This window comes from Gobio gobio (assembly GCF_949357685.1).
Source record: "Gobio gobio genome assembly, chromosome: 13".
NCBI classification, from domain to species: domain Eukaryota; kingdom Metazoa; phylum Chordata; class Actinopteri; order Cypriniformes; family Gobionidae; genus Gobio; species Gobio gobio.
The window spans coordinates 5,917,319-5,944,497 of NC_137106.1; the positions used below are offsets into that span (position 1 = coordinate 5,917,319).

The 27,179-nt window shown below is 38.0% G+C and overlaps 1 protein-coding gene across 1 annotated transcript in view; it reads left to right on the forward strand.

Annotated features, from left to right (window-relative positions):
• The first annotated feature begins 5,647 nt into the window (after window positions 1-5,647).
• The window catches only part of sntg2 (syntrophin, gamma 2), a 190,551-nt gene continuing 169,019 nt past the window's right edge, over window positions 5,648-27,179 (forward strand). The window contains exon 1 of the mRNA XM_079833212.1: window positions 5,648-5,739. Coding sequence (XP_079689338.1) covers window positions 5,671-5,739 — 69 coding nt within the window. The 5' untranslated portion in view covers window positions 5,648-5,670. The remainder of the gene's footprint in view (window positions 5,740-27,179) is intronic.

Sequence of the window (27,179 nt, forward strand, 5' to 3'; positions counted from 1 at the left end):
CCCTTATATTATTTGGGTCCGAACCAAGGTGCGTTTGCGTCATCAAAGCAACTGGCAAAATGCATAGCGTTGCTCAACTCACTTTTATGTTTTTGTTTTTGAACCGATGGTTTTGTTTCTAAAGCTTCAGTACGTAATGGTACTTGCGTCTATACTGTATGCCGCGAATGTACTGCAATGCTCTAAAGAACGCTGAAGACAAGCAGAAATGAGATCTACAGCTGATCTGCTGGCAGTATGCTCGCCAGAAAAATGAGTGAAACACATTTTTTACAAATCATACGTCATTAATAGTGGTTCACTTACGCGATTTAGTACGATTGCGTTCACATCAGCAGCGAACCTTACCGGAGTTCACATGAACCGTACCCCAGACCACCCTTTTTAAGCGGACTCTGGTACAGTTCGCGGGTGCGCACCTGACGTCATTCGAACCCGGGTGCGCACCAAAACTGCTAGTGTGAAAGCACCCTTAGAGAGGTGACAGCCAATCAGAATCCATCCTGCTTTAAGTTTGTGCATTTAAGCGGTTCAGAGTCGATTCTTTCTTTTGGGGGACAATAACTTTATTTATCGTGCACTTTCGACTTTACAACTTTGCAGAACCTTTACATTCACAAGCAATATTACACACTGCATGAAAGGGAATATTCGAAAAACCATAATGGGGCACTTTAATATAACTCCGATTGTATTCGTCTGAAAGAAGAAAGTCATATACACCTATAGGATGGCTTGAGGGCGAGTAAAATATGGGATCATATTCCTTTATAGCTCTAATCTTCATTCCAGAATGAACTATTCCCTTACAGAAAATGGGGTGCATATTGGTAGCGAGGAAACTCACCTCAGGCCAATAAAAAGAGCAAAGCATTTTGTCCACAAGATTTGTCCGTTCTTAACTAGGAACCACAAATTAATGCTGCTCAAATTAATCTTGTGTTAGAAGAGCTTAAAGATGCTTTAATAATTTGAGCACTAAAGCTGTGCTGCTGATGTTCTTTTTATTGGCACTCTGCTTTAAACTCTAGCGTTTAATTACTCATTTAGTAAGTGGGCTGACTTTAATAGTACAGTGCAAACAATAATTAGGTCAATGGCACATTATTTTGACCAGTGAACACTGAAATTGAAAGGGAAATCTCTTAAACATGTCCTCTGGCAGTGTGTCTATAGTTGTCCTTGCATTTCTCAAATGCATGCAAGAAATCAATAATATTCTTAAGAGGAACAAGAGGAATATTATTGGCTTTAGTAAGAGAGTTGATGTTGAGGCTGCTAACTGCACAAAGATTAGTGAGAATGCATGTTACACAGTTTTGCATTTTTTCGTTTCATAACTTTCTTTTGAAATCCACTTAATTTTTGCGCTTTAACTACAAATTATAAAAAAAAATTGAAATTGTTATTCAACTGTTATTAAAATCATGGAGGCCCAGTTTTCTATTTACAAAGTATTACCAAAAAAATGCTTTCTTGTTTATTACGTTGGCTATATTTGCATTAGCAAAAATAAATGCTTATTAGGTTTTTTATGTGAAAGTGAAAAGACCGCTCTATGTGAGTATTATTTGTGTTGATGATAGTCTTGTAGTCAAGACCACCTAATCCGAGACCGGAGTGAGACCAAGACCAATGTGTGTTGAGAACAAGACAAGACCAAGACTTTGAGGGGTTGAGACCAAGACAAGACCAAGACTTTGAGGGGTTGAGACCAAGACAAGACCAAGACTTAGTTTGAGGGGTTGAGACCAAGACAAGACCAAGACTTTGAGGGGTTGAGACCAAGACAAGACCAGGACTAGAGGGGTTGAGACCAAGACAAGACCAAGACTTTGAGGGGTTGAGACCAAGACAAGACCAAGACTTTGAGGGGTTGAGACCAAGACAAGACCAGGACTTGAGGGGTTGAGACCAAGACAAGACCAAGACTTTGAGGGGTTGAGACCAAGACAAGACCAAAACTTTGAGGGGTTGAGACCAAGACAAGACCAGGACTTGAGGGGTTGAGACCAAGACAAGACCAAGACTTTGAGGGGTTGAGACCAAGACAAGACCAAAACTTTGAGGGGTTGAGACCAAGACAAGACCAGGACTTGAGGGGTTGAGACCAAGACAAGACCAAGACTTTGAGGGGTTGAGACCAAGACAAGACCAAAACTTTGAGGGGTTGAGACCAAGACAAGACCAGGACTAGAGGGGTTGAGACCAAGACAAGACCAAGACTTTGAGGGGTTGAGACCAAGACAAGACCAAAACTTTGAGGGGTTGAGACCAAGACAAGACCAGGACTAGAGGGGTTGAGACCAAGACAAGACCAAGACTTTGAGGGGTTGAGACCAAGACAAGACCAAAACTTTGAGGGGTTGAGACCAAGACAAGACCAAAACTTTGAGGGGTTGAGACCAAGGCAAGGCGAGACCGAGTCAAGACCAAGACCAGACCAGCACTCCTTAAATTCATAAAGATCCACATTACTGCCTGAGAAATTACTTATTTTTAATCAATAAACATTATTAGAATAAGACACTATAGATAGAGCTGTTATGATAATCAAATGAAATCATTAACAACAAAATTCCTCTGTGCACTGGTGGTGGTACAGAAGATGCATCTGAATTGGTAAATTATAAATGCATAAATAATGTTGAGAATAATATAAAAAAACTATTTTTTAATGTTTGAATAAAAGCAAAATAATGTTTGCAGACATGCTCAAATTTGTGAAAACTCTCTTGTGATATTGCTTAATTATATCACGTTATAAATCCAGATCTCATACAAATACTTTTTTGGTATTGGACTTTGGTGATATTAAACTTTACTGTATGGAGAAGATTTCAAAATGTGTACAAAAAACATTGAACAAACAATAATCTTATTATACTTATTATTAATTGCGTGTGAACCAGGGAAGACCAATTATAAAGAAGTGTGCCAGTCATTCATTAATGTTAATGATAAGCATTTCAATAAAAAATAGCATTATATTTCTGTATGAATAGCATCTGTATTTTTATGTTTGTAAGTGGTGTTTAAAATTGCTCTGTGCATAATGAGCTGGTGAGTTTGTGGTGAGATGTGTTGTGGACCGGTGTCCTGACATTTCATCCGACCCGTCAGATTGTCCTACAATATTTCTTTTAAATATTTACATAGTTTTAAGGGTATGTTTAGGGTAGGGGTAGGTATGGATATTAATAAAGCCTCAAATCACATGAATATGATGCTGGTAGCATAATCAGATAGGTAGCATTTTTTGCTGTCGAATTACTCTATTAATGGGAGGTAGCAGTACAAATCGACAGAACACCGGTTGTTATGGGCCGCTTTGTGCCAGAAAGTCCAGGGCCACTTTTTTGCCCCAGTCCGCCCCTGAGTGTGATGACAATGATGTTATGACTTTACTCTGTGCGTTCCCTCGGCGGCTTTAATTGCATCTAACATAAAAGTGTGTGTGTGTGTGTGTCTGTGTGTACTGTACACACACACAAACACACACACACGCACACAAACACACACACACACACACACACACAGGGGGTTTTGTGAAATGTGGGGACATTCTATAGGCGTAATGGTTTTTATACCGTACAAACCGTATTTTCTATCCCCCTACACTGCCCCTACCCCTAAACCTACACTCTAAAAAAAAAAAGGTTCTATATTGCACCAAAAATGGTCCTTGGCTCGTAATCATAGGGGAACCTTTTTTAGTGCTATATAGCACCAATTTTGGTGCTTCAGTGGTTCTTCAGAGGTTCTTCAGCGGTTCTTCAGAGGTTCTTCACCGGTTCTTTGACTAAGGTGCTATATAGCACCTCTGAAGAACCGCTGAAGAACCACTGAAGCACCAAAATTGGTGCTATATAGCACTAAAAAAGGTTCCCCTATGATTACGAGCCTTTTTTTTTAGAGTGTACCCATCACACACACACACACACACACACACACACACACACACACACACACACACACACACACACACACACACACACACACACACACACACACACACACACACACACACACACACACACACACACACACACACACACACACACACACACACTGCCCCTACCCATCACAGGAGACTGTGCAGTTCACTTTCTGTGAAAAAAAACCTTGTTCTGTGTGATTTATAAGCATTTTGAAAAGTGAGGACATGCACTCTAAAAAAAAAAAGGTTCTATATTGCACCAAAAATGGTTCTTGGCTCGTAATCATAGGGGAACCTTTTTTAGTGCTATATAGCACCAATTTTGGTGCTTCAGTGGTTCTTCAGCGGTTCTTCAGAGGTTCTTCAGCGGTTCTTCAGAGGTTCTTCACCGGTTCTTTGACTAAGGTGCTATATAGCACCTCTGAAGAACCGCTGAAGAACCACTGAAGCACCAAAATTGGTGCTATATAGTACTAAAAAAGGTTCCCCTATGATTACGAGTCTTTTTTTTTAGAGTGTGGGGAACGTCCTCATATTTCACCCTCTTTTTGTAATACCTATGCCATACCCATGTCATTATACACATGTGGGTCCTGATATTTCACAAAAACATGCCCACACACATACACATACACACACACACACACACACACACATACACATACACATACACACACACACATACACATACATATGTAAATAAAATTCTTATATTGCAAAAAAAGAGAAGGACTACAATTGCATTAATAGGCCTACAATAACATACAGACATTGAATAGGAAAGCTTTTTAATGTATGGATTTTCTTTAAATATATCTTCATAATATTTAAGGAATCTTAGTTTTTTTATTCTTTATACTGTATAATAAAGACATTTAAGAAGTGAGTTTAATTCTATTTCAAAGTGAGTATATGATGGATGAAATACCTTTGCAAATTTTTACTTAAAAATGAAAACAAAAAAAATTACCAATATACTCCAGGGGTCTATTTTTATTATCATTATCATACTAATAATAATATGTTACGCAAATATTTTACGTGAAATTCGATCTCAGTGAGGACGCAAACAACACGAGTGAGTTTCGAACCGATTCATCGAAACTGACAGATTCGCGGAAATGAATCAAACTTCTCAAGTCAAACGCCATTTTGCCACTCAAGTTTGAAACAGATGCAGGCGACGACAGGGAAGGATTGAGTGTGAGAAACTAGTGCAGTGGTGTTTGGTAAACTTATCCAAATAAAAAACAAACAAACAGAGTATTGCAATCATCATCAGGATATGTTGCTTATGCATCATAAATATTCCGTGAAAACATCGCCCAGCCCCAGTTGAGTGTTCAGAGTCCAGTCACTGATGGGTTAAACGAGCTCGCGCTGAAGGCGCATCATATCTGAGGCAGCAGGAGCTCGCGCCCGCGCTCGCGCTCAACACTTGCGCCCCGGTCCTCCAGCGTTACGCGTCTCTTTCCAACTCGCAGGAATAACCCACATCACTTCAGCTCTGCGTGGATGTCTCTTTAAACCCAGAGCGTCTCCCAACACACACACAGTCGCACTGATTTAGATTTGCACAGAGCTGCTGCTGCTGCTGCTGATCTCCGGCAGGTCCATTTGGATGCTGGACCCCGGAGCCGCGTCCGCGCGATGCCCGGCCATCACTGGATATAAATGACAGATCCAAGTGTGTGTGACTTCAGTGCACCGAACCAGAGGCTGCATGGGAGATGAACGCAGCCGCCAAACATCAGCCTGATCTGCTAGAGAGACCCGCCAGCCTCCTGGTGCCAACATGGGTGAGTAACCAGAACCAGACCCAACTCAACTCATGTGCTGACGGATCACAGCAGACACTCGTAACACACGGCAGATACTTTTGGGCTAGTATGCACGCGAGATTATTTGCTTAACTAACTTTGAGTTATACTTAATTTTAAGGTGGCCGGTGTAATTATACATCTTCGGTTAGTTGCATGCAATAATGCATAATTTACTGTTATTACTATAATAAGTCTATGCAACATATATAACAAAGACACTGTAAATGTAAGTGTTACCTAACTTTGTTATTGAGATGTGCTGTGAAATCCAACACGATCTAGCGTTACATCGCGGCTAATGAATATATGAGCTTGTGCATAATATTCCTATGTTATTAGTAAAAAAGATAGAAACTGTTATTGGATATTGGAGTTTTATTTCCTTTTGATTGGCACTTTTGCATTTGAAAAAAAAAATGCTTGAGAGGTTACAGATCTAATACGGTGAAATACTCAGTTGCACATAAAATGTGACTAAATGCAACTGATTGGTGTAAGATGTGCAGCTGTTTCATCTTCTATGCAATTTAAAATGGTGCTTATTTGGACGACAAGCCTAACATTTCTGAGCACTCAGATTTACATTTAGACATTTTGGTTACACTTTATTTGAAGGTGTCTTTGTTACGGTGTAATCATACATTTAAGTACTGAGTAATACGCACTTACTATGGGGTTAGGGTTTGGTTGAGGGTTAATTGCATGTAATTATGCATAATTTACTGTTATTACTAGTAACTATGTGCAAAGTGTTACCAGTAATGCCAGTTACTCTAATCTGACTACTTTTTTTCCCAGTAACGAGTAATCTAACGCGTTACTATTTCCAAACCAGTAATCAGATTAAAGTAATTTATCCAAGTCACTGTGAGTTACTATTTTTGTCATTTTCCTTAGTAAAAATATATATATTTGCTTTCTTCTTGCGTCTCTGGGAGAGTATTTATTAGGGCTACACAATATATCTAAATATCGCAAATGTTCATATCGCAAAGGCACGCAATATCTGAATGATTTTAATAAGCTACTTCAACATTGTGAAAAGTGTATGTTTTAGGTCGACGCTCATAGCTGAGAATAGACTGGGCACACGACTGTTACTTATGTGACTTGCTTGACATTAAAAAGAGTAATTTAACGCAATAACTTGCGAAAAACAACTCTTGCAGTCCTGCGCTGTCTGACACACACACCGAAACGTGCGCACAAGCCACCTCTCTGAAAGTCTTGTAACACTCTCGAACTGTCAAATACACACACAGTTTTGTCAAAATGGCTGTCTTGATGACTATTAAGTGAACGATATCAGATCAGAAGACTACTGTTTTTAGTTGTAATTTTTAATAAATAAATAAATTAAAATAACAAAAATAATCGTCCAGCCCTAGTTCAGGTGTGTTTGTGTACCTGGATGTTCTTGATGTTAAGTTTTAGGTTGATGTAACTATATATTACCAAGTCATGCCAAGAGTTTTTGGTATTAAAATATTGGCATTACATTTTTTTGTTTGTTTACAATGATGTTAAAATTATATTGTGACATAAATTTTTGCTAAAACACTGCTGGTCACTTTCAGAAGTTGTAGCGATGCTTTCTTTTCCCAGAAAGAATGTGAAACACATAAATGGTATCATTCTCAGTTTTTAAATATTCTTTTTTAAATAGAATTTAAACAGATTTGACACACTTAAAGCAATATCGTATCGCATATCGAACATCGCATTATTTAATGAGGATATTGCATATCACATTTTTCTTCAATATCGCACAGCCCTAGTATTTATGTTAAGTGAAGTCAAGAAAGACTGTCTTTATTACATTTTTTATTATCCTTTTTTTTTTTTCAGGAAATATTTTTTCATTTCAACTTAAAATGTCAGGAGATCCATTGTTGACGTTACTGTTAAAAATGCACTTCCAATAAAGTGAGTGTTGGCAAAAACGCTTGTCATTTTTATGTTGAGAGGGCAGGGGTGTTGTTGGCAGCTGCTGAATGTAACTAATAAAGTAACTTGTAATCTAACTTAGTTACTTTTAAAATCAAGTAATCTGTAAAGTAACTCAGTTACTTTTTAAAGGAGTAATCAGTAATCAGATTACTTTTTCAAAGTAACTGGCAACACTGAGTGTTACCCACTTTATTTTACAGTGTCATTGTTACATAATGCACATGTAGTAATAACTATACATAATGCATAATTACCTGCAACCAAACCCTAACGCCATAGTAAGTGCATGTAGTTACTTAATATTACTTAAATGTATAATTACAGTGTAACAAAAACACCTTAAAATAAAGTGTAACCAACTTTTCTTGGTCACGTTGCGCTGTTGTTTTTGGAATATATTGGCATTTTTGCACTAAAAATAAATAAGGTGCAAAGCGAGTTCATAGCAGAGTATGAAAATTAGGTTTTTAATGTAAATGAGGTGTGGGAGAAAGAGGGCCAGATAATGAGCTATTAAAATATAACTGGGAAATAATGTAAAAAAATCTCATTATTGCTACAGCATTGGTGATTTAAAAAATAATAATAATAACAATCAAGCCATGCAGGAAATGTTGCATAAATGATGGAAGAAATCATGGCAGATTTGAGGTGACAGTGTAATCTCAAGGCAGAATGAGTTTTTGTGCTATTGTTCCCGTTTGCTGTATTCCTCTTTGTGGAGATAATGATGTGTGACAGCGTGGAGTAGCTTCATTCGCACTGCTCTTGAGGTGTTCGGAGATGCCCTCTCAGAGGATTTTCTCTGCCAAAGCTTTCAAACGGCTTGCTTTATTTGCTTTAACACGTACTGTCCTATTTCTGCCGGCCGGTTGTGGTGGTGGCATGTCCTTCTTAATTGGTAAATGGAGTCTTGCCAGTTGCACTGCGGGACCTTTATCAGGTTGAAGGGATTTTCGGAGGTATCAATAAATGCTGGCTCGCTGCTTTTGGTTTTGAATGAGAATTTGTCATTGGTTTCTGCCCCAGAACAGGCAGAGAACTGTGAAAGATACCGGGCGTCTGTAGGAACAGAAATCAATAAAGATTCTGAGCTAGATCCAGTCGAGTGAAGTCGCCGCTTTGAGATCTGAGAGAGGATCTCGGAGAGCGTCGAGGGCAGTTATTAAGAGAGCACAATGTGTTACTTCATTAAGAAACGCAGCACTAAAGCAGGAGGCGTAGCTGTTATTTCTCTTCTGATGATGATGAGGAGGATTATTGTTGTGCTTCAGTGGCAGCGGCGGTTGTGTCTCGGAGGTGTGCAGATATGATTTAGGCTTCACCTTTGATCTGTCAAGAAGATTTTACTTAATTCTTTGTGCATTTGAGTGAATAATGAGGAAGCAAGCAGGTTTGCGTGATAAAGACCAATGCAAACTAGCCCCAAACTCAAACTATACCATCTACTGTACAAGGCACAGGCTTTAGTACTTATTAGGGGTGTAACGATGTTACACCGTTTTTTTTTCTCTCTATGTTACAAACTGCTCCGAGATTAAACAGGTTGAGGATCCAAATTAGTGTTAGATATATCGGGCCGATATTTGCGATATTTTGCCGATACAAGGCTGCTGCCACTGCATGAAAAGTGGGATTTTCGACCCCGTAAACGCCTGTATACTCCTGGAAATCTCCCTAATTTTCGGCAGTTTTCGACAATTTAGAGGCAGCGAACGTCGCGTTCGTCTGTGCCACAAATTGTCGTAAACGAACCATGACGTAGGTGGAGAGCCCCCGCTGAGAGACCGCGCGGAGGTGCGACGCCTCTAATTAGCATATGAATAGCAGCGAAACCAGAGAGTCAACGGCCAGACTTGAATTTACTCACTCACTATTGGCTGAAGCCACTACATTTAAAAAAGAAAAATCCCTCGTGATTGGTTGGCAGATCACTGCAAACCAATCATTATTGGTCCCCCTGGCTCATTATAAATGTAAACCCCAATAATAATAATAAATATATAATTTATGTTGTAATAATTTGTTTCATATTAATGTTATTGTGCTATGAAGTATTCATACCATCAAGGAATATATGGGAAAATTATACAGACCGTGCCGTTTATTCAAACAAGGGGCTTCATTTATAAGCATACAGCTGTTCATTCAAAGAAATGGCTTCATTTATAAAACACAGCGGTTTACTCAAAGAAATAGCTTTATTGTTAAACACACAACTATGTACAGTGCAGCAGTAATGTCTGGTAATGTAATGTAAAGTTCGTCGAGCTCCAGGCTGTGAGAGGGCGGTGGCCGCACAATCCATCCAGACACCCCGTCAACAAAGCCGTCTTCCTCATCAGACATGAGTTCAATGGTCGCGCACTTCCAAATGTCCACCTCATCAGCCAGCACACTCTCGCTTCCAGTAACTGTAATACAATCCATAAAGACAATAAGCAACCTGAAAAATACTCACATTGACAAAAAACGGATCTAATATAATAAATCTTACCCTTTTTCTTCTTGATCGACTCCGAGCTAAACTTCGCAGTTTCAGGTTGTTTGTATCTGAAGCTCCGGCGTGTCGATTCATAATACGTCTTACAGGCAGCTGGAAAACAATTACATGAGACTGGTATTAATAAAAACAGTCACGGTAAAATTAAACTAGGAATGAGAAACACATTAGAAGTTATACTTACACACAATGTCGTCGTGATCAGCGGTTAAATCTGGACTCGCGGTAATCGCTCCAAGCAGATAAGAGCTCACGGCTTCGTTATGAGGCGAGGATAGTCTGTGTAAACAAAATGTGCAGTTTTAAGCTCGGATCTATTAACGCATCCATTTCCTTATACAGCTGAATAAAAGCATATTCTTTAAATCGTAACGTTACATACCCATGCTGTGGTTCATAGCGCCTGCAGTTTGCCTCAGAGTTGTGAAGACGAAGACAGCCTCCTGAAAATGAGTCCAAAAAGTTCGTCGCGTCCATGCAGAGATTGAGTTGAAGACGGTGTCCTGTCATTGTTGATCACGAAAAAGGAAAGCAGCAAAAAACATAAAAAAATAGTTTAAAGCTCGTCTTCTACGCGTCATGGCCATGACCTCGACCTCGCACCTCATTGGACTATAGGGCTCTGATATGGAACGCGCCCGGGGCCAAATCTCAATACGAAACGCGTGACTTATGATCGTTTCAACCTTCAACACGCCCTGTTTTCCGCTTCACGCACAGTTTTAACATGTTAAGAAGACACATACATTTGAACGAGTTTCTTAACGCGCACATTCTGTACATGTCGAAGTGTAATATTTTTTTTTTTAAAGCAGACTTACCTTTAGATGTAGCCTAGGCTACATACATATTAATATAAGATATTAATTAATTGCTTAACTGACTACTGTGCTAGAGTAAAGTAGCCTAATGTTACAATGTATATTAAGTAAATGCTTAATATTATACAATTATTATAATTTATCTATATGGGTTATTGTTTGTTTTTTAAAGTTAGGCTATATATAATTTCTAAAAGTATAGGCTAATTTACACAGCACATATTTATAACTGAAAACACACACAACTTTATTCACTTTCACATAATAATGTTTTTGTAATTTGGTGTTTAGTTTGTTGTATAGTTTGTTTATACTGTTCTGTCTCTGTTTTGTTTCCAGGAACATCTGATGAGTGCTATAATACAATGACTTCATTATATTTAAAATATGTTTTGATATTCATTTTATTTATATTATTAATATTTTATTTACCCATAAACGTGTCTTTAGGAAGCCATAAGTTATAGAGACAAGAATAACTTTTGCCATTTAAATGCCACGTTAATTTACTGAGGACCCATACAGCCAATGATCATGTGTGAAAACACATACATAAATTGATCACTTTGAAATCAAAACTAAGGTTTGAGAAAGAAAGAATATGCATACAACAAAATATATTGTTTCATAGCAGCTTCAGTAACAAGTTCAAAACAAATTCTGCTGTAAACCGGCTCTAACAAGCCAATATAATGTCAATATTCAGCTCAAGTGACTTCAGTGTTGATTCAGTTCAGCTGATTTCAGTTCAACTGTAAATTCCTCAGTTGTGCATTGTGTGTAGTTAGATATATGCAAAAACAACATTTTTGGAAATAGTTAAAATAGTTTTGCACAAAGTGTTGCTTTTGCAAGAGATGTCTGATGTTTTGTGTGTAGAGTTACAAGAAATGGAGCCATATTTTCAGAAATTGTGTGTAAGCAATTAGATAAAACTGTAAATGAATCCAGTTTATTTTAGTTCAGGACTCATAGTCCAGGTGTTAGTAATCTGTGCTTAATCTTTGTTCCAGGCAACAATTTTTTAACTCACGATTAACTAGATTAAGGCCTACTCTTGGCATAATTTAAACCCTGTCCAGGAAACCACCTCTTGAAAATCTGCATTGATAATTCATAAAATGTGGTGTGAGCTCAATTTAAATGACAATTACAGAAAAACACAATCTGACTTAACTATAAACACACAAACTTGTACTTTTCACATTTATGATTAATAGCCATTTAAAAAATCATTCACAGTGCAGGGTGGAAAAATTAATGTTGGTATGTAAACTGTATGCTTTACTTGATTTATTTGTGTGCTTTGGTTCATTGTCTTGTTGCATTACATAACCTCTCTAAAGGTTGAAGACATGAACTGCTGTCCTGTATTTTGTTTTTGTTTTTACATAACATTGGTTATTGCTAATGACATACAGAGTAATTAATCTACACTGTGAGCCCGGACAAGTTGAATCTACTTAAAAAAATTGGAGCAAACTGGTTGCCCTAAAAATGTAGTAATGTGTACTAAAACGAGTACATTTAACTTAAATTTAAGTTAACATTTTAACTTAAACTTTAAACTTGTTTTAGTCAAAAAAATTCAGAACCTAGATAAAACTCCCCCTGCTGCTACTCTGATTTGCATTTGTGTAGCTCACAGCATGTTCATTTACATGATAAAGCCTCCCCTAGAATTAAGGGGAGGGGGGTCATGGGGGGACAACTGCCAAGCAAGGCCCACGTCAATTTACCACAATTTACGGCAGTTTTCGGTGTTGCCTGCAAATTGCCGTGCACAGTCGTAAACCTGAAGTTTCACAGCAATCTACAGTGCCACATACTGACGAAAATCCCACTTTTCATGCAGTGTGCGTTCGCCGATATTTTTTTCCCTGCATTATTTACAGACAGGTGTCCACAGGGCAGCTCTCACCGTCTTCAAACTGTCTTGCTCTCCCTCCCTCGCGCATATTAATCAAAATCAATTGAGAATTAACACGATGGTAAAAGGTGGAAAGACTGAAGTTTCACGTGGAGCATTGGGAGATTTTTTCCTGAATTACCGCTGGTGTTGCTCTACAAGAGATTAAGTTAAGTGGACCTACACTCTAAACAATGCTGGGTTAAAAATAACCCAAGTTGGGTTGAAAATGGACTAACCCATCAATTGGGTTGTTTTAAGCAAACATTTAACCCAACTGCTGGGTCAAAACAACCCAATTGCTGGGTTAGTCCATATTCAACCCAACTTGGGTTATTTTTAACCCAGCATTTTTAGAGTGTAACCATTAAATGACTAGGTTGTAAATAGTTTTAAGTATAGTATAGTACAGTGTGCACTTTATTATGCTGCTTGCTTGTTGATACTGTGTGCAATAGTGTAATTATTTTATTTATGCTTAAATATTTATTTTCAGAATTTATTTTCACCACTGAACTCTTTTTTTTTCTTGTTCTACCTCACCTGTTTTTACTATTTGTTAAATATTTTTAGTTCAATAAATGTTCCTTTTTTAAATTGTAAATTTAAAATTATTATCATCATGATCATTGGGTCATTTTTATGTTGTAAATTGAGGGAGCAAAAGCAGTATCGGCTCAAGAAAATCGGCAGCCCGTATCGGTCATCGGCTAAGGCTGATGAAAAAAAAATCGGTATCGGCATCGGCACTAAAAAATCCATATCGGTCGATCCCTAATCCAAATGCAGCTTTATTGAAAGGGTAATCCACACTCGTAGCCAACAAACAGGCAAGAGGTCATAACAGGTAATCAGTCCAATCAGGCAAACAAGACAAGAGAGACAGGCAAACGGGTAATCCACAGAACAGGCAAGAAATCCAAAACCAAGAGCCAAGAAACCAGGCAAAATGCTCAGAAATGCAGTGTGAACAAAACAAGACTTTGCAGTGAATGACAGAGTGAACATGGTATATATATATATATGCTGGGGTAATGGGGTAATGAGGCGATGAGACACAGGTGCAAACAATGAGTGATGATGAGTCCAGGCACAGGATTATGGGTAATGTAGTCTTTGGTAAAATGACAGTCCGGGTTGGAGTGCCCTCTGGTGGTGATCACGGGCACTCACACTGGTGAATTGTGACACTCCAATTCATTGTTGAAATAATTTCTAGCCTACACAGTGTCTGTCATTTTCATGACAGATTAATTTATTTAAACACACATGAAATAATGCATACATGGTTCACTAGAATATAATGAATATATAGGCTAATATAGAGCTTATATTTAGTGAAAGAGTTGATTTCTCCAGTGCACTAACAGCTGTGGACACTGGTAGATGAGGTAAATGTGATGCTACATGACATTGTTTACAAGCTGTTTTATTGACGTCTTTCCGCGGTTGAAACACAGATTGAGCGATTACACCACATAAAATACATGGCAGTAAGCCCCTCAACATACCTTCAGCTGTTGATTCATGTTTATTCTTTAGAAAGAGATGATAACGTTCACTCTGCAACCTCCCGCAGTTTCTCTTGAAGCCGATACAGAAGTGACTTAAACTGCAATTCATGGACTGGCCACTAGAGACAGACTCCAGAAGCAGCAGAATCTCATTGAGCTCATGTTAAAATGCCCAACTTTACAGCAGAAGAACACATGTTTACAGTCTGGGACAAATTGTGGTTTTGGTCTATACGGCTAATTTTGTCCTTCATGACGACTGTGAGGGGGTGAATTTTTTTAATAACTCATTCGTTTACATTTTATAAAGCCTTAAAGTTCTGCATAATTAAGGGCGTGGCCACTTTGAGTGACAGGTGGATTGCCGTTTGTCTGCTGTCTGTTAGTCATCACGTCACCTCAGCTCCGCCCACGTCCCGCCTCTTTGCCCATTGTCAATTATCCGGGTGTGACGCGTGGTGACGCACTGCCAAGATGGCAACGGCCAGCTCTTCAAGAACTACTACTGATCTGGACCATTATTTTAAAGTGAAAAACCTTTTCACTTTAAAATAATGGTCCAGGTCACTAGTAGTTCCTGCAAAGTGACTAGGTAACACTTGAGTAATTAGTGATGCATTTTATGGCAACATTGAGAGTAAAAAAAGACAATTTCTCACATCTCAGACACGTTAATGTTGTGATTAGTAATTCATTAGTAATTCTTTATAATTTGTCATAGTTACCTATTAGTATTCAGTAATTATTGATTACCTATTAAGGAACTATCTTAGTCCTAAATTTGATATTACTTACTGATTAGTTAAGCTTGTTTCTATGTTAGTTAATAGTAGTAGCTGAAGTGTTGATGTAGTACTACTCATTAGTCCTGCATTACTTCCTGCATAGTTACCTATTAATGACGGACCATTATTCTAGAGTGTTACCAAAGGTTTTTTAGTTTGCCTGATTATTTTTGTCAGTAGTTTAACATTTCAATCCTAAAACAGCTGCCAAATATGAAATGTTTCGTTTAGCTACTTACATCTTATCACGCACTTTATGAGCGTTTATTGAAGCGTTGTGCTGGAATTCACGTTTTGATTGGTCATCTTAAATATTTTGACGTTGACCAGCGAGCGTTGACAGACCGCAGGCATCTCAGATGAGAAGATCGTGGTGCTATGCAATATCTTTGCTGCATTAAAGTAGTGTTAATACTATATTAGGCATAGTATTAACATAGTATGTTATTTCACAACATTTATTATATAGCCTACACATTGGAAAAATGCAGAGGTCTGGATTCAATTTATTGGTTCATTACTTAAAAGAACACTTGTTTATTACAAAAAAAATTAAAAAAGTCTTAAATTCTGGACCTTTGGCAGTGAGGGCATGAATATGCAATATAAGTAATATTGCAAGGCTCAACAAAGCATACCATTATTGCGAGGTTTGATTTTGATTAAATTAGTATTAGCATGCTATTACTTACATTGCGTAATTATTAATATATGTTAATAACAGTAAAAAAAATTCATACATGTATAGCAAGGTTTGATAGTTTCACATAAAGTGTAAGTTATTTACTTACAATATAATAGTAGTATGCTGTCAAACTATAAAACCTTGATATATGTATGCCTATTTTTACTGTTATTTATAATGCAATGTTAGTAATAAAATGCTTTATGTCAAACCATCAAACCAAGTCAAAATGCATGGAAAAACTGCAGACTTTGCAACTAGAAGCATCATAATTGTATTGAAAATATGCCATAATTAATGAAGATGATTTACATAGGGTAATTTGTCATGTAGCAGATGTACATTTCAGATTAACTTGCATAACCGCTATGTAACCACCACCAGAACAAATGATGTCTCTTACATGTGTACTTGTGCAGATGGGCATGTCAGTCCATTAATCCGGCTCATATTTATATTTGTGAGTTTTGAATCAGATCCAACTCACACACGTGTCTCTGGAAACACTGCAGGAAAGTTCTCGCGTGCTTGTCTTTGGGATTTGGAGATTTTGCTTGCGCGCCCTACGGAGGCTGTGATTGGCACATGAATGTTATAGCCTTAAAAGTCACAAATCTTTTATTCATGTTCTTCAAGGTTTTGTAATCTGATAGCTGAAGTTGCAGCTGTATTTCGAACAGGTTTAGCGGTGGGGTTGGTTTATAGGGTCATTCCACATCAATTCAACCAGAGGTCCTGGCTAAAGGTTTTGATTTTGATACATTTTCTGGTGAAAGAAATGCATAAATAGAGAAGAGAGACAAAATATTAAATGTCATTAATGTACTGTATATTGACTAAGTAATACATTCTTTTGTAGAAGGGGTCAAAATGACAATTTTCACCTGAGATTTAAAAATGACTTTAGAAAGATGGCAGTAGGGCTGCACGATTTCGGGAAAATATCTAATTGCGATTATGCTTGTCAAAAAAGCGATTTGCGATCTTAAAAAAAATTTTTTTTTTTTTTTGCAAATTAAAAGTGTGTGTGTGTGTGTGTGTGTGTGTGTGTATATATATATATACATACACACACATATATACAAATTATTTATATATAAATATTTTTTAATTACATTTTCATTATTAAAAATTAAAAATAGAATATTTAAGAATAAATGTAACAGTATAATAATTATATTTATATTTCACAGAAAACTTATTTTACAAAAAACTGCAGGGTTACATGTTAACATGCAGGCAGCCTGACTCAAAAATCATTGGAAAGGTCTAAAGATTTATTATAAAATATTATTATTATTATTTTTATTATTATTATACAAATCTGTGCCTTTTATCTGTGAAATAAATTTCTTAATTTTTGTCAGGAGATATGCAAAATCAAGTCCATGTCTTATGAAATATGAGCCTCTTATGCATCCACAGTGGGGGAAAAACTCCTGTACACTGGAGAAAAACATATGGATTGTCATATACATTTATTTAGAGTTTATACCTATTTTTACCCATAATAGAATGGAGTGTGCATTACTGAGCACTAAACACACTCATGTTTCATTCATACTAGAAGCCAGAGGGCGCCCTCGAGCAGAAATGCCACATACGCCTCAGAGAGAAGTAATATAATGATGTTTGCAGGAAATCCCTAATGTGAAGCTAGCGCTGTAGCTGAATAAAAAGAATATAGAAACGCATTAAACATGAAGACAATAAACACACGACTGCGACAATATATGGTGTATTTGAGTTCTTCAATCCTTCTCTGGTATTTTCATAATAATAAAGTATATTTATAATGCAGTGCTAATCGACATAGACTTTATCACTGTATAGAATACAATAAAATAATAACCACAGAAACGTGAATCTGTGGAAACACTGTCGATTTGCCTCAAGATGTTTGACGCGTGTTGTTTTTTCAAGCGCACGTTGTGACAAACTTGCAGTGCTTTCAGACGGAGCAGCGTTTACTACTGATCACAGAGACGCTCTTCACTAACGCTGGGCATATATTTATTTTATTACAATCGCAGCCTTTACACTTTCATAATCGCACATAAGCCAAATCCCGATTGCGGTTCAATTTCGATTTATCGTGCAGCCCTTTAGAAAGATGGCAGCATCATTATTGTATTTTTACGCAGAGATTGATAGCTCTATTAGTCTATCTATTGACTTTAGCAATCTTTGTTGCATTATATGAAATAGAAATAGTGTTTTTTGCCCCAATTTTGCATGCCTGTATCTCCAGACAAGCCTTAAGCTAGTCCCAGACTAAAATGCAGTTTTTGAGCTGTTTTAACTGAAAGAAACTTGTACTGACAGATCATAAAATATGTCAGTGCCATTGTTTTGTCTCAAGATGCACACCAGTGATATTTATTTTCTAAGGCACATTTATAAAAGCTACTTAAATCTCCTACTTAAACCAAGGCCTAATCCTGGCTTAATCTAAGCCCTGTCTCTGAAACCGGGCCCAAAGGTATTAAAGATCTCTTAATATCCTTTTAGATTCTGGTCCTTAAACTTTTCTTTTGGTATCTTCCTTTTAAAGGCCCTTTAAACTTTGGAAAAAGAATATCACTCAGACATATATTCTATGCAATTGTGTTGATTTCTAGTTTCAACATTTTTAAAAAAAAATCAGATATTCCTCTTTAAAGTGACCCACATTTGGTTTTTGAAAATGTGTACAATTGACTAATTTACTCCTGGAGCCGCTTTAAGATCTCCATATCTTTGGGATTGAACCATATGGAGACTTTAAAATGAGGATACCAAAAGAAAAGTTAGTTAAGAACCAGAATCTAAAAGGATATTAAGAGATCTTTAACACTTCTTGAGTTACAGGCATGCAAACTTGAGACAAAAAACACAAGAACTGCTTTTTCCCCATTTTTGAACTGTCACCGTTGGCATATAATGCAACAATGATTGCTAAAGTCAACAGATTTCACTAATAGAGCTACCAATCTCTGTGTGAACATAAAATAATGATGCTGCCATCTTTCTAAAGTCATTTTTATTCGCCTCTAATTTGGCTCCAAATCTCAGGTGAAAGTCATTTTGACCCCCTCTACAAAACAGCGGATTACTCAGTCAATAAACATTCATTACGTGTAATATTTTGGCTTTAATCACTATTTAGGGCCCAAGCCCTGAAAGGGCGCAGAGCCCTATTGTTCTTCCTCTGTTTCTTATTAGGGCTCAAGCCTGAAAGGGCGCAGAGCCCTATTGTTCTTCCTCAGATTATTAGGGCCCAAGCCCTGAAAGGGCGCAGAGCCCTATTGTTCTTCCTCAGATTATTCTTTGTTTTTTTTTTTTTTTTTTTTTTTATTTTTTTTTTCGACTTCTCGGGTACTTTTGGGGCACTTAACATGCTCGAAAACTCTTGAAACTTCGCACACACATCGGAATGCGCGGCCATCAGAGCCGGGCTGAAGCTGGTACCCGGGCGTGGCAGGGGGGCTCGACAGCGCCCCCTTAAGTGGGGTCTGAAAACTTGGTCCATATATCAAACACACTTGCACGTACATGTATGAAACTCGGTACACATTTAGACCTCATCGGGCCAAACAACTTTCGTGCTCATAGTTATGCGTCAGCCCAACAGGAAGTGAGCTATAATCGGTTGTTCGGAAAACCCATGCTCTGGAATTTAATATACTCCTCCGAGGCCATTGTTTCGATCATCGCCAAACTCGGTCAGCATGAAGAGAACATATCCAGGATGCTAAATTGCGAGCGGATTTTTGATATCTCAAATGGTGTGGCCGTGGCGAAGCAACGAATTTATGGCGAGAAAAGGGAAACAGGAAGTGTGTTATAACTTGTGCAAACATTGACTGATTTGGATGAAACTTCAGCTGTGTGTTTGTTGTAAGAGGCCGATCACATGGATATGACTTTTGTGAGTCAAAGTTATAGCGCCACCAACTGGCAGCAGGAAGTGTGTCACTTTCAAAAATGCTTTGAATCACCATCTTATTTTCACCCCATTTACTTCAAACTTCATCAGTATAATGTGAAAACATGAGAGATAGAGACGTATGAAATGGATTCCTGAAATTTCAAATACTGTTGCCATGGCAACGTGTCAAAGTTTAATAATCTTTTGGCTGTTCTGAGGCTCTTAGCATGCTTGAAATTGCTTGAAACTGCTTGAAACTCAACACACACATCAGAGATGTCAGTCAGTACACATGGACAAAGCCTCAGAAACGGGCGGGGATGAGGGGCTCTCTAGCGCCACCTTTTGACAAAAGTGAAGGGCTTCGTTTCATCTACAATCACCAAACTCAGTATATATATTGACCTCATCGAGACGGACAACTTTCTAATTTACAGTCATTAGCTCCGACCAACAGGAAGTCAGATATTTTGGTTTGAAGGTAAATTTTTGGTTAAATCGGGGTCTGAGTTTTTACGTTCTCCTCGTAGGCGTTTTATTCAATCTCCACCAAACTCGGTCAACATGAAACAAAGATACTGAAGATGCTAAAATGTGAACGGATATTGGATATCTCAAACGGTGTTTCCATGGCGAGGGATTAAATAAGGACAAAAAAGGGGAACAGAAATTCTCTGTCTGCTGCTCTCCCCTCAATGAACACAAGATGGCAGCATTGTATTAGTTTTGAAGCAGGATAAAAAAAAAACTTGTTTCTCTCTCTCTCTCTCTCTCTCTCTCTCTCTCTCTTGTTTGTGATTTATGAGGACACAAATTTGTATAATGACATGGGTATTACACTGGTATTACAACGTGTATGTGTGTGTGTTTAAAAACATACTAAAACAATGTTTTATTAAAATGTAACCAAATAGCTTTAAAATAATCATACTATTTTTCAGATCAATATATTTATTTTATTTAATATATTTCTTCTGAATATTTATTCTCTGTCTGCCCTCCCCTCACTAAAGGGTGGCAGTGTTGTGTTATTTTTTAAACTCTCTTTCTGTGTGTGTGTGTGTGTGTGTGTGTGTGTGTGTGTGTGTGTGTGTGTGTGTGTGTGTGTGTGTGTGTGTGTGTGTGTGTGTGTGTGTGTGTGTGTGTGTGTGTGTGTGTGTGTGTGTGTGTGTGCAGGCCCGTCGCGACAAGGCAGGCAAACCAAGCAATTGCTTGGGGCCTCGAGCTGGCCTGGGGCCCCAAGACAGCGACAGGTTAAGAATAAAATGAAACGACAAACTGTGTGAGCGCCCCATTGATAGTCAATGCAGTAAAGTGCAATGACACTGTTATCGGGATCCCCCTTAAGGGGCCCCTCTCAGAAGTCGCTGACAGCAGCCAGCCAACCACGCGATCTCTGCTGCGGCAAAATACAAAATCTTCGGATTTTAAGCGGAATTTTATGCTTCAGGAAGCCAGAAAAGAAAATAGAGAAAGGAAGAGGAGGATAAGAAAAAACAAGATAGTGGTATGTGATAAATTACACTGGATAAAATAGCTCTACTTGTCTTGTACAAAAAAAGTGTAAGTTTGCAGCAGGTAGGCTAGCAAAAATATGTTTATGTTAGCTATCGTTACCTGCCTGACGGCAAATGCTGCTTGTAACGAACAGTTAGTGCAACTTTTTTTTCGAAAAGACGGAATGACATGAGATTGCTATAGCTTTGTAATAGGTTTTGATGAAAGTGGCATAGCATGCTCTACTAACTATTATTTATGCTATGCATAAATAACCTGGAATAGTTAATATAGCATGCTATATTAACAATTATTATAAACATTATTTAACCAGAAAGAGGCAGAGGAACATGATTTTTTTCATAGCTTATCTTAATGTGCTAGTGTCGGGATATATACGGTAGTAGACAGTTTATGCAAATATGACATTATTTTTATGAGTTACCAATAGATCTTGAACAATTACTTTATTCTGTGGCAATTTTTACACTGTTACATTTTGAAGTACAGTATCAGGACAACCCACATGTTTGACTGGTACTGTTTACATGTTTTACTGGTACTGCCCACGTTTTACTGGTACTGTTTATTAACTATTTAACAAGGTATTATAGTCATCGGTTGCAACTTTATAATAACCATCCAGATAATGTTTATAGACAGTTTACAAAACAACTAGTAACCCTTAAGTATTCCCAAAGTGTTAGGAATATCTGGTCCGTCTATCTATGTAAAAGTAATGTTTATAGATGTTTAAAAAATGGTTACTTAAAGGTTTAAAAAAAATTAATGATACAGTGGTGTTTTTTGCAAATGTTTTCAAATTTTATGCACAGTATATGCAACAACAGTATTTGCACTGTAAACCTTTTTATTAATATAAAGTGTAGGTGAACTTAAACTGTATGGCTATGCTGGTATGCTGTGTGTGTGTGTGTGTGTGTGTGTGTGTGTGTGTGTGTGTGTGTGTGTGTGTGTGTGTGTGTGTGTGTGTGTGTGTGTGTGTGTGTGTGTGTGTGTGTGTGTGTGTGTGTGTGTGTGTGTGTGTGTGTGTGTGTGTGTGTGTCAGTGTCCTATCTGTGTGGATGCGTCTCATGTCAGCTAATCAAGGGACACTGACACACACACACACACACACACACACACACACACACACTCGACGCATAGATAGACTCGCGTCAGTTTCCTGCTCACATCGAGTTCTCTTTTGCTCTTGAACAAACAATAACACAGAGGATTGTGAGTATTCTCATATTCGAGTCTTAAATTAGTTAAATAACGTCTTAAATGAACTTAAAGAGTTGTGAGGAAATGAGATGCGCGGGACAGCGCGTGAGATCCGCGGTTGTTCTTAAAGTGACAGGAGCACTGATGATGCCTGTCATTAATGTTCATCAAAGAACAACGGGAACAGAGAAAATTGTAGCTTTAATGATGATTCATCTATATTTCATTTATTATTTATGCAGTTAAGGAAGGTTTGATAACTATTACATTTCTGTATAACAGGGAAGGCCATGGGTAAATATAACATTTATTATTTTGGTGATTTAGGTAAAATGGTTTAAAAAAAACACAGCAGAACCACAGCGCATCTGATATGACTGGCATAACGCTGGCGAAGTTAGGGACCGTCTGCAAAGTTACATACAACATTGAAACGTGTATAACGTTACCAAACTTCACTAGCATTTAAAGAGAATGACAGTCATAAAACTGACTGTAAAGTGTTCATCTAGGTGTCAGGTATGATGCACACATTTTGATATTTAATAAAATAAACTGTCAAATCATATGGAAATATGGATATGCATTATTTCACTTGGATACTGTTTGGGCTCTAACACAAAATATGCTTGATTTAAATGCATCGTAGCTGAACACTGATGAGAATATTTATTGAGAATATATTTACAGAGATAATATTAGAGATTATATTTACGACAAATTATTATTATTTATGCGTTATGCGTTGCTATTGACGACGGCCATTAAGTAAAGAAATCCCACAGAATCTAGCTTAAAAAAGTGCTTAGAGCTGCTTTAGTTATTTGTTGTTTGTTTAATTTCAAATATAAAACTTGTTGAAATGTTTTAAGTGTGTGCATCTGTTCTTTTTGAACACTTTCATCTTGTTTGAACAAAACCGTGATAATATTGATAACCGTGATAATTTGGGTCACTATAATCGTGATGTTAAATTTCCATACCGTTTCATCCCTACTTTAGTGTGAATAAGTAAAAAAGAACTACAAACACCTTGAATTAAATACTGGCCTTCTGGACTTACAAAATTTTGAGCAGGAAAATATAACTTTTATCTATTTTATCCTATGATATTAAAATTAATCTAAATTTAAATTACATCATGGGTGTGGCTTGTGGTGATAGTGGCACCAGTTGCTGCGGTAAATGTGGCACATTCGAGCGATTCTAAAATATTCTCCTGTTTAAATGCATATTGCCTGCCGTGCACAGTTAAGCTGATGCCACCGGCGTGGCGGTGCCACCGGCTTGGGCCCGTCATCGCTGCTCGCAGCTTTAATTATTATTATTATTATTATTTTATCGACTTCTCGGGCACTTTTGGGGCCCTTACCATGCTCAAAAACTCTTGAAACTTAGCACACACATCGGAATGCGCGGCCATCAGAGCCGGGCTGAAGCTGGTACCCGGGCGTGGCAGGGGGACTCGACAGCGCCCCCTAAAGTGGGGTCTGAAAACTTGGTCTATATATCAAACACACTTGCACGTACATGTAAGAAACTCGGTACACATATAGACCTCATTGGGCCAAACAACTTTCGTGCTCTAAGTTACGTGTCAGCCCAACAGGAAGTGAGCTAATATGGGTTGTTCTGAAAACACATGCTCTGGAATTTAATATACTCCTCCGAGGCCATTGTTTCAATCAGTGCCAAACTCGGTCAGCATGAAGTCAAGACACAGAGGATGCTAAATTGCGAGCGGATTTTTGATAACTCAAACGGTTTGGCCGTGGCGAAGCAACAAATTTATGGCGAGAAAAGGGAAACAGGAAGTGTGTAATAACTTGTGCAAACATTGAATGATTTGGATGAAACTTCAGCTGTGTGTTCGTTGTAAGAGGCCGATCACATGGATATGACTTTTGTGAGTCAAAGTTAAAGCGCCACCAACTGGCAGCAGGAAGTGTGTCACTTTCAAAAATGCTTTAAATCACTGTCTTATTTTCACCTGATTGACTTCAAACTTCATCAGTATAATGTGAAAACATGACAGATAGAGACATATGAATGGATTCCTAATATTTCAAAAAATGTTGCCATGGCAACATGTCAAAGTTTAATAATGTTTTTGGATGTTTGTGTGCCCTCCCCTCTATCACCACAAGGTGGCAGTGTTGTATTATTTTTGAAACTCCCTTTCTCTCTCTCTCTCTCTCTGTGCTTGCTTATGTGATTTATGAGGACACAAATGTGTATGATGACATGGGTATTGTATTACAACGTAGTGGTTAATGTGGACATGAACTATGACACTATATCAGTACAGGACTCATTTTCTAAATGACATTTGAGTTACAATTCTTTTCACCTGACAGCCGTGATTTCATGTACTCATTCAGACAGAACTCTTTTTTTAAAACAGAGGAGTGTGAGTGTGTTTTCTATACATGTGCTTTACAGAAGGTCATGTGCTGTGTTTGCAAAGATCACTTTTGACACATTTGTCTTTAAATTCATACTGACATAGTTCAAATTTATTTAAAAAAAAAATTCACATTATTTTCTACAAGTGTCTGTTTATAAGTGTCTTTTTTCACAGAAAGTTTTTGTTTAAACGTGAATATTTGTATAATTCAGGGTCTGAGTTTTTACGTTCTCCTCGTAGGTGATTTATTCAATCTCCACCAAACTCGGTCAACGTGAAACGGAAGCTTAACGCATTAAAAATATTTAAAGGTGAACTATGTAGGATTTTTGCAGTAAAATATCCAGAAACTACTAGGCCAGTGTTATATATTTTGTTCAGTTGAGTACTTAGAATATCCCAAATGTTTTCAACTATTTGTAAATCGTGAGAAATTGCTATTTTAACCAAGGAACCGGGACGTGTGAGCTATGCGTGTGAGGGAGTCGCCTGTCGATTGCGTCATATCTGCGTTACACTCGGTTTCCGGTTTTATTCAGTGAAATACTTTACTCTCACTGCAGTGTGAACAAGTGTCATAGCAGCCGCCGAGCGAACGTCATAACTTACTTTTCAACACACTCAGATATATCTAATACGATAAATAGAGCTGCGTTACCTCATATACTCATGACTGGAAAAGAGGAAGTGGCGCCAGCAACCGTGTCATAATAAAAGTCATGCCGGCGACTATGCCATAATAACAGTCCCGCTCTTCAATCGCTCCTGCGGCCTTGCTCAGCTCCACAACACTCGCTCCTGCTCTGCTTCAGACTACAGTAATGTTAATAATCGCATCCATCAACATGATTTCTGCCCGAGTCCTATCCTGACTGTTTTCCACCGGCTGTGAGGTGAAGATCACATGTCCCAAGATTCTGCGCTCAAACGTGGCGTCATCAAACTACGCCTTTGTTTTGAACAGGCGCCCTCTAGTGGACGGAAAAGTTACATAGTGTAGCTTTAACGCAATAACGCAGCGTCCGTTTTTATATCCATTTTTGCTTAGCGTTACATGATCACCATCGCTCCTATTCATGTAAATGCTTCCAAGCGCGACAAGACATAAGAGAGCGCGCTGTATGCCAGTGTCCTGTGTGTGTGTGTGTGTGTGTGTGTGTGTGTGTGTGTGTGTGTGTGTGTGTGTGTGTGTCAGTGTCCTGTCTGTGTGTGTGTGTGTGTGTGTGTGTGTGTGTGTCAGTGTCCTGTCTGTGTGGATGCGTCTCATGTCAGCTAATCAAGGGACACTGACACACACACACACACACACACACACACACACACACACACACACACACACACACACACACACACACACACACCAGGCCCGTCGCGACAAGGCAGGCAAACCAAGCAATTGCTTGGGGCCCCGAGCTGGCCTGGGGCCCCAAGACAGCGACAGGTTAAGAATAAAATGAAACGACAAACTGTGTGAGCGCCCCATTGATAGTCAATGCAGTAAAGTGCAATGACACTGTTATCGGGATCCCCCTTAAAAGGCCCCTCTCAGTAGTCGCTGACAGCAGCCAGCCAACCACACGATCTCTGCAGCCGGAAAAATACAAAACATCCTCGGATTTGAAGCGGAATTTTATGCTTCAGGAAGCCAGAAAAGAAAATAGAGAAAGGAAGAGGAGGATAAGAAAAAAAACAAGATAGTGGTATGTGATAAATTACACTGGATAAAATAGCTCTACTTGTCTTGTACAAAAATGGTGTAAGTTTGCAGCAGGTAGGCTAGCAAAAATATGTTTATGTTAGCTATCGTTACCTGCCTGACGGCAAATGCTGCTTGTAATGAACAGTTAGAGCAACTTTTTTTTTTCGAACAGACGAAATTACATGAGATTGCTATAGCTTTGTAATATGTTTTGATGAAAGTGGCATAGCATGCTATACTAACTATTATTTATGCTATGCATAAATAACCTGGAATAGTTAAAATAGCATGCTATATTAACAATTATTATAAACATTATTTAACCAGAAAGAGGCAGAGGAACATTATTTTTTTCATAGCTTATCTTAGTGTGCTAGTGTCGGGATATATACGGTAGTGACAGTTTGCAAATATGACATTATTTTTATAAGTTACCAATGGATCTTGAACAATTACTTTATTCTGTGGCAATTTTTACACTGTTACATTTTGAAGTACAGTATCAGGAC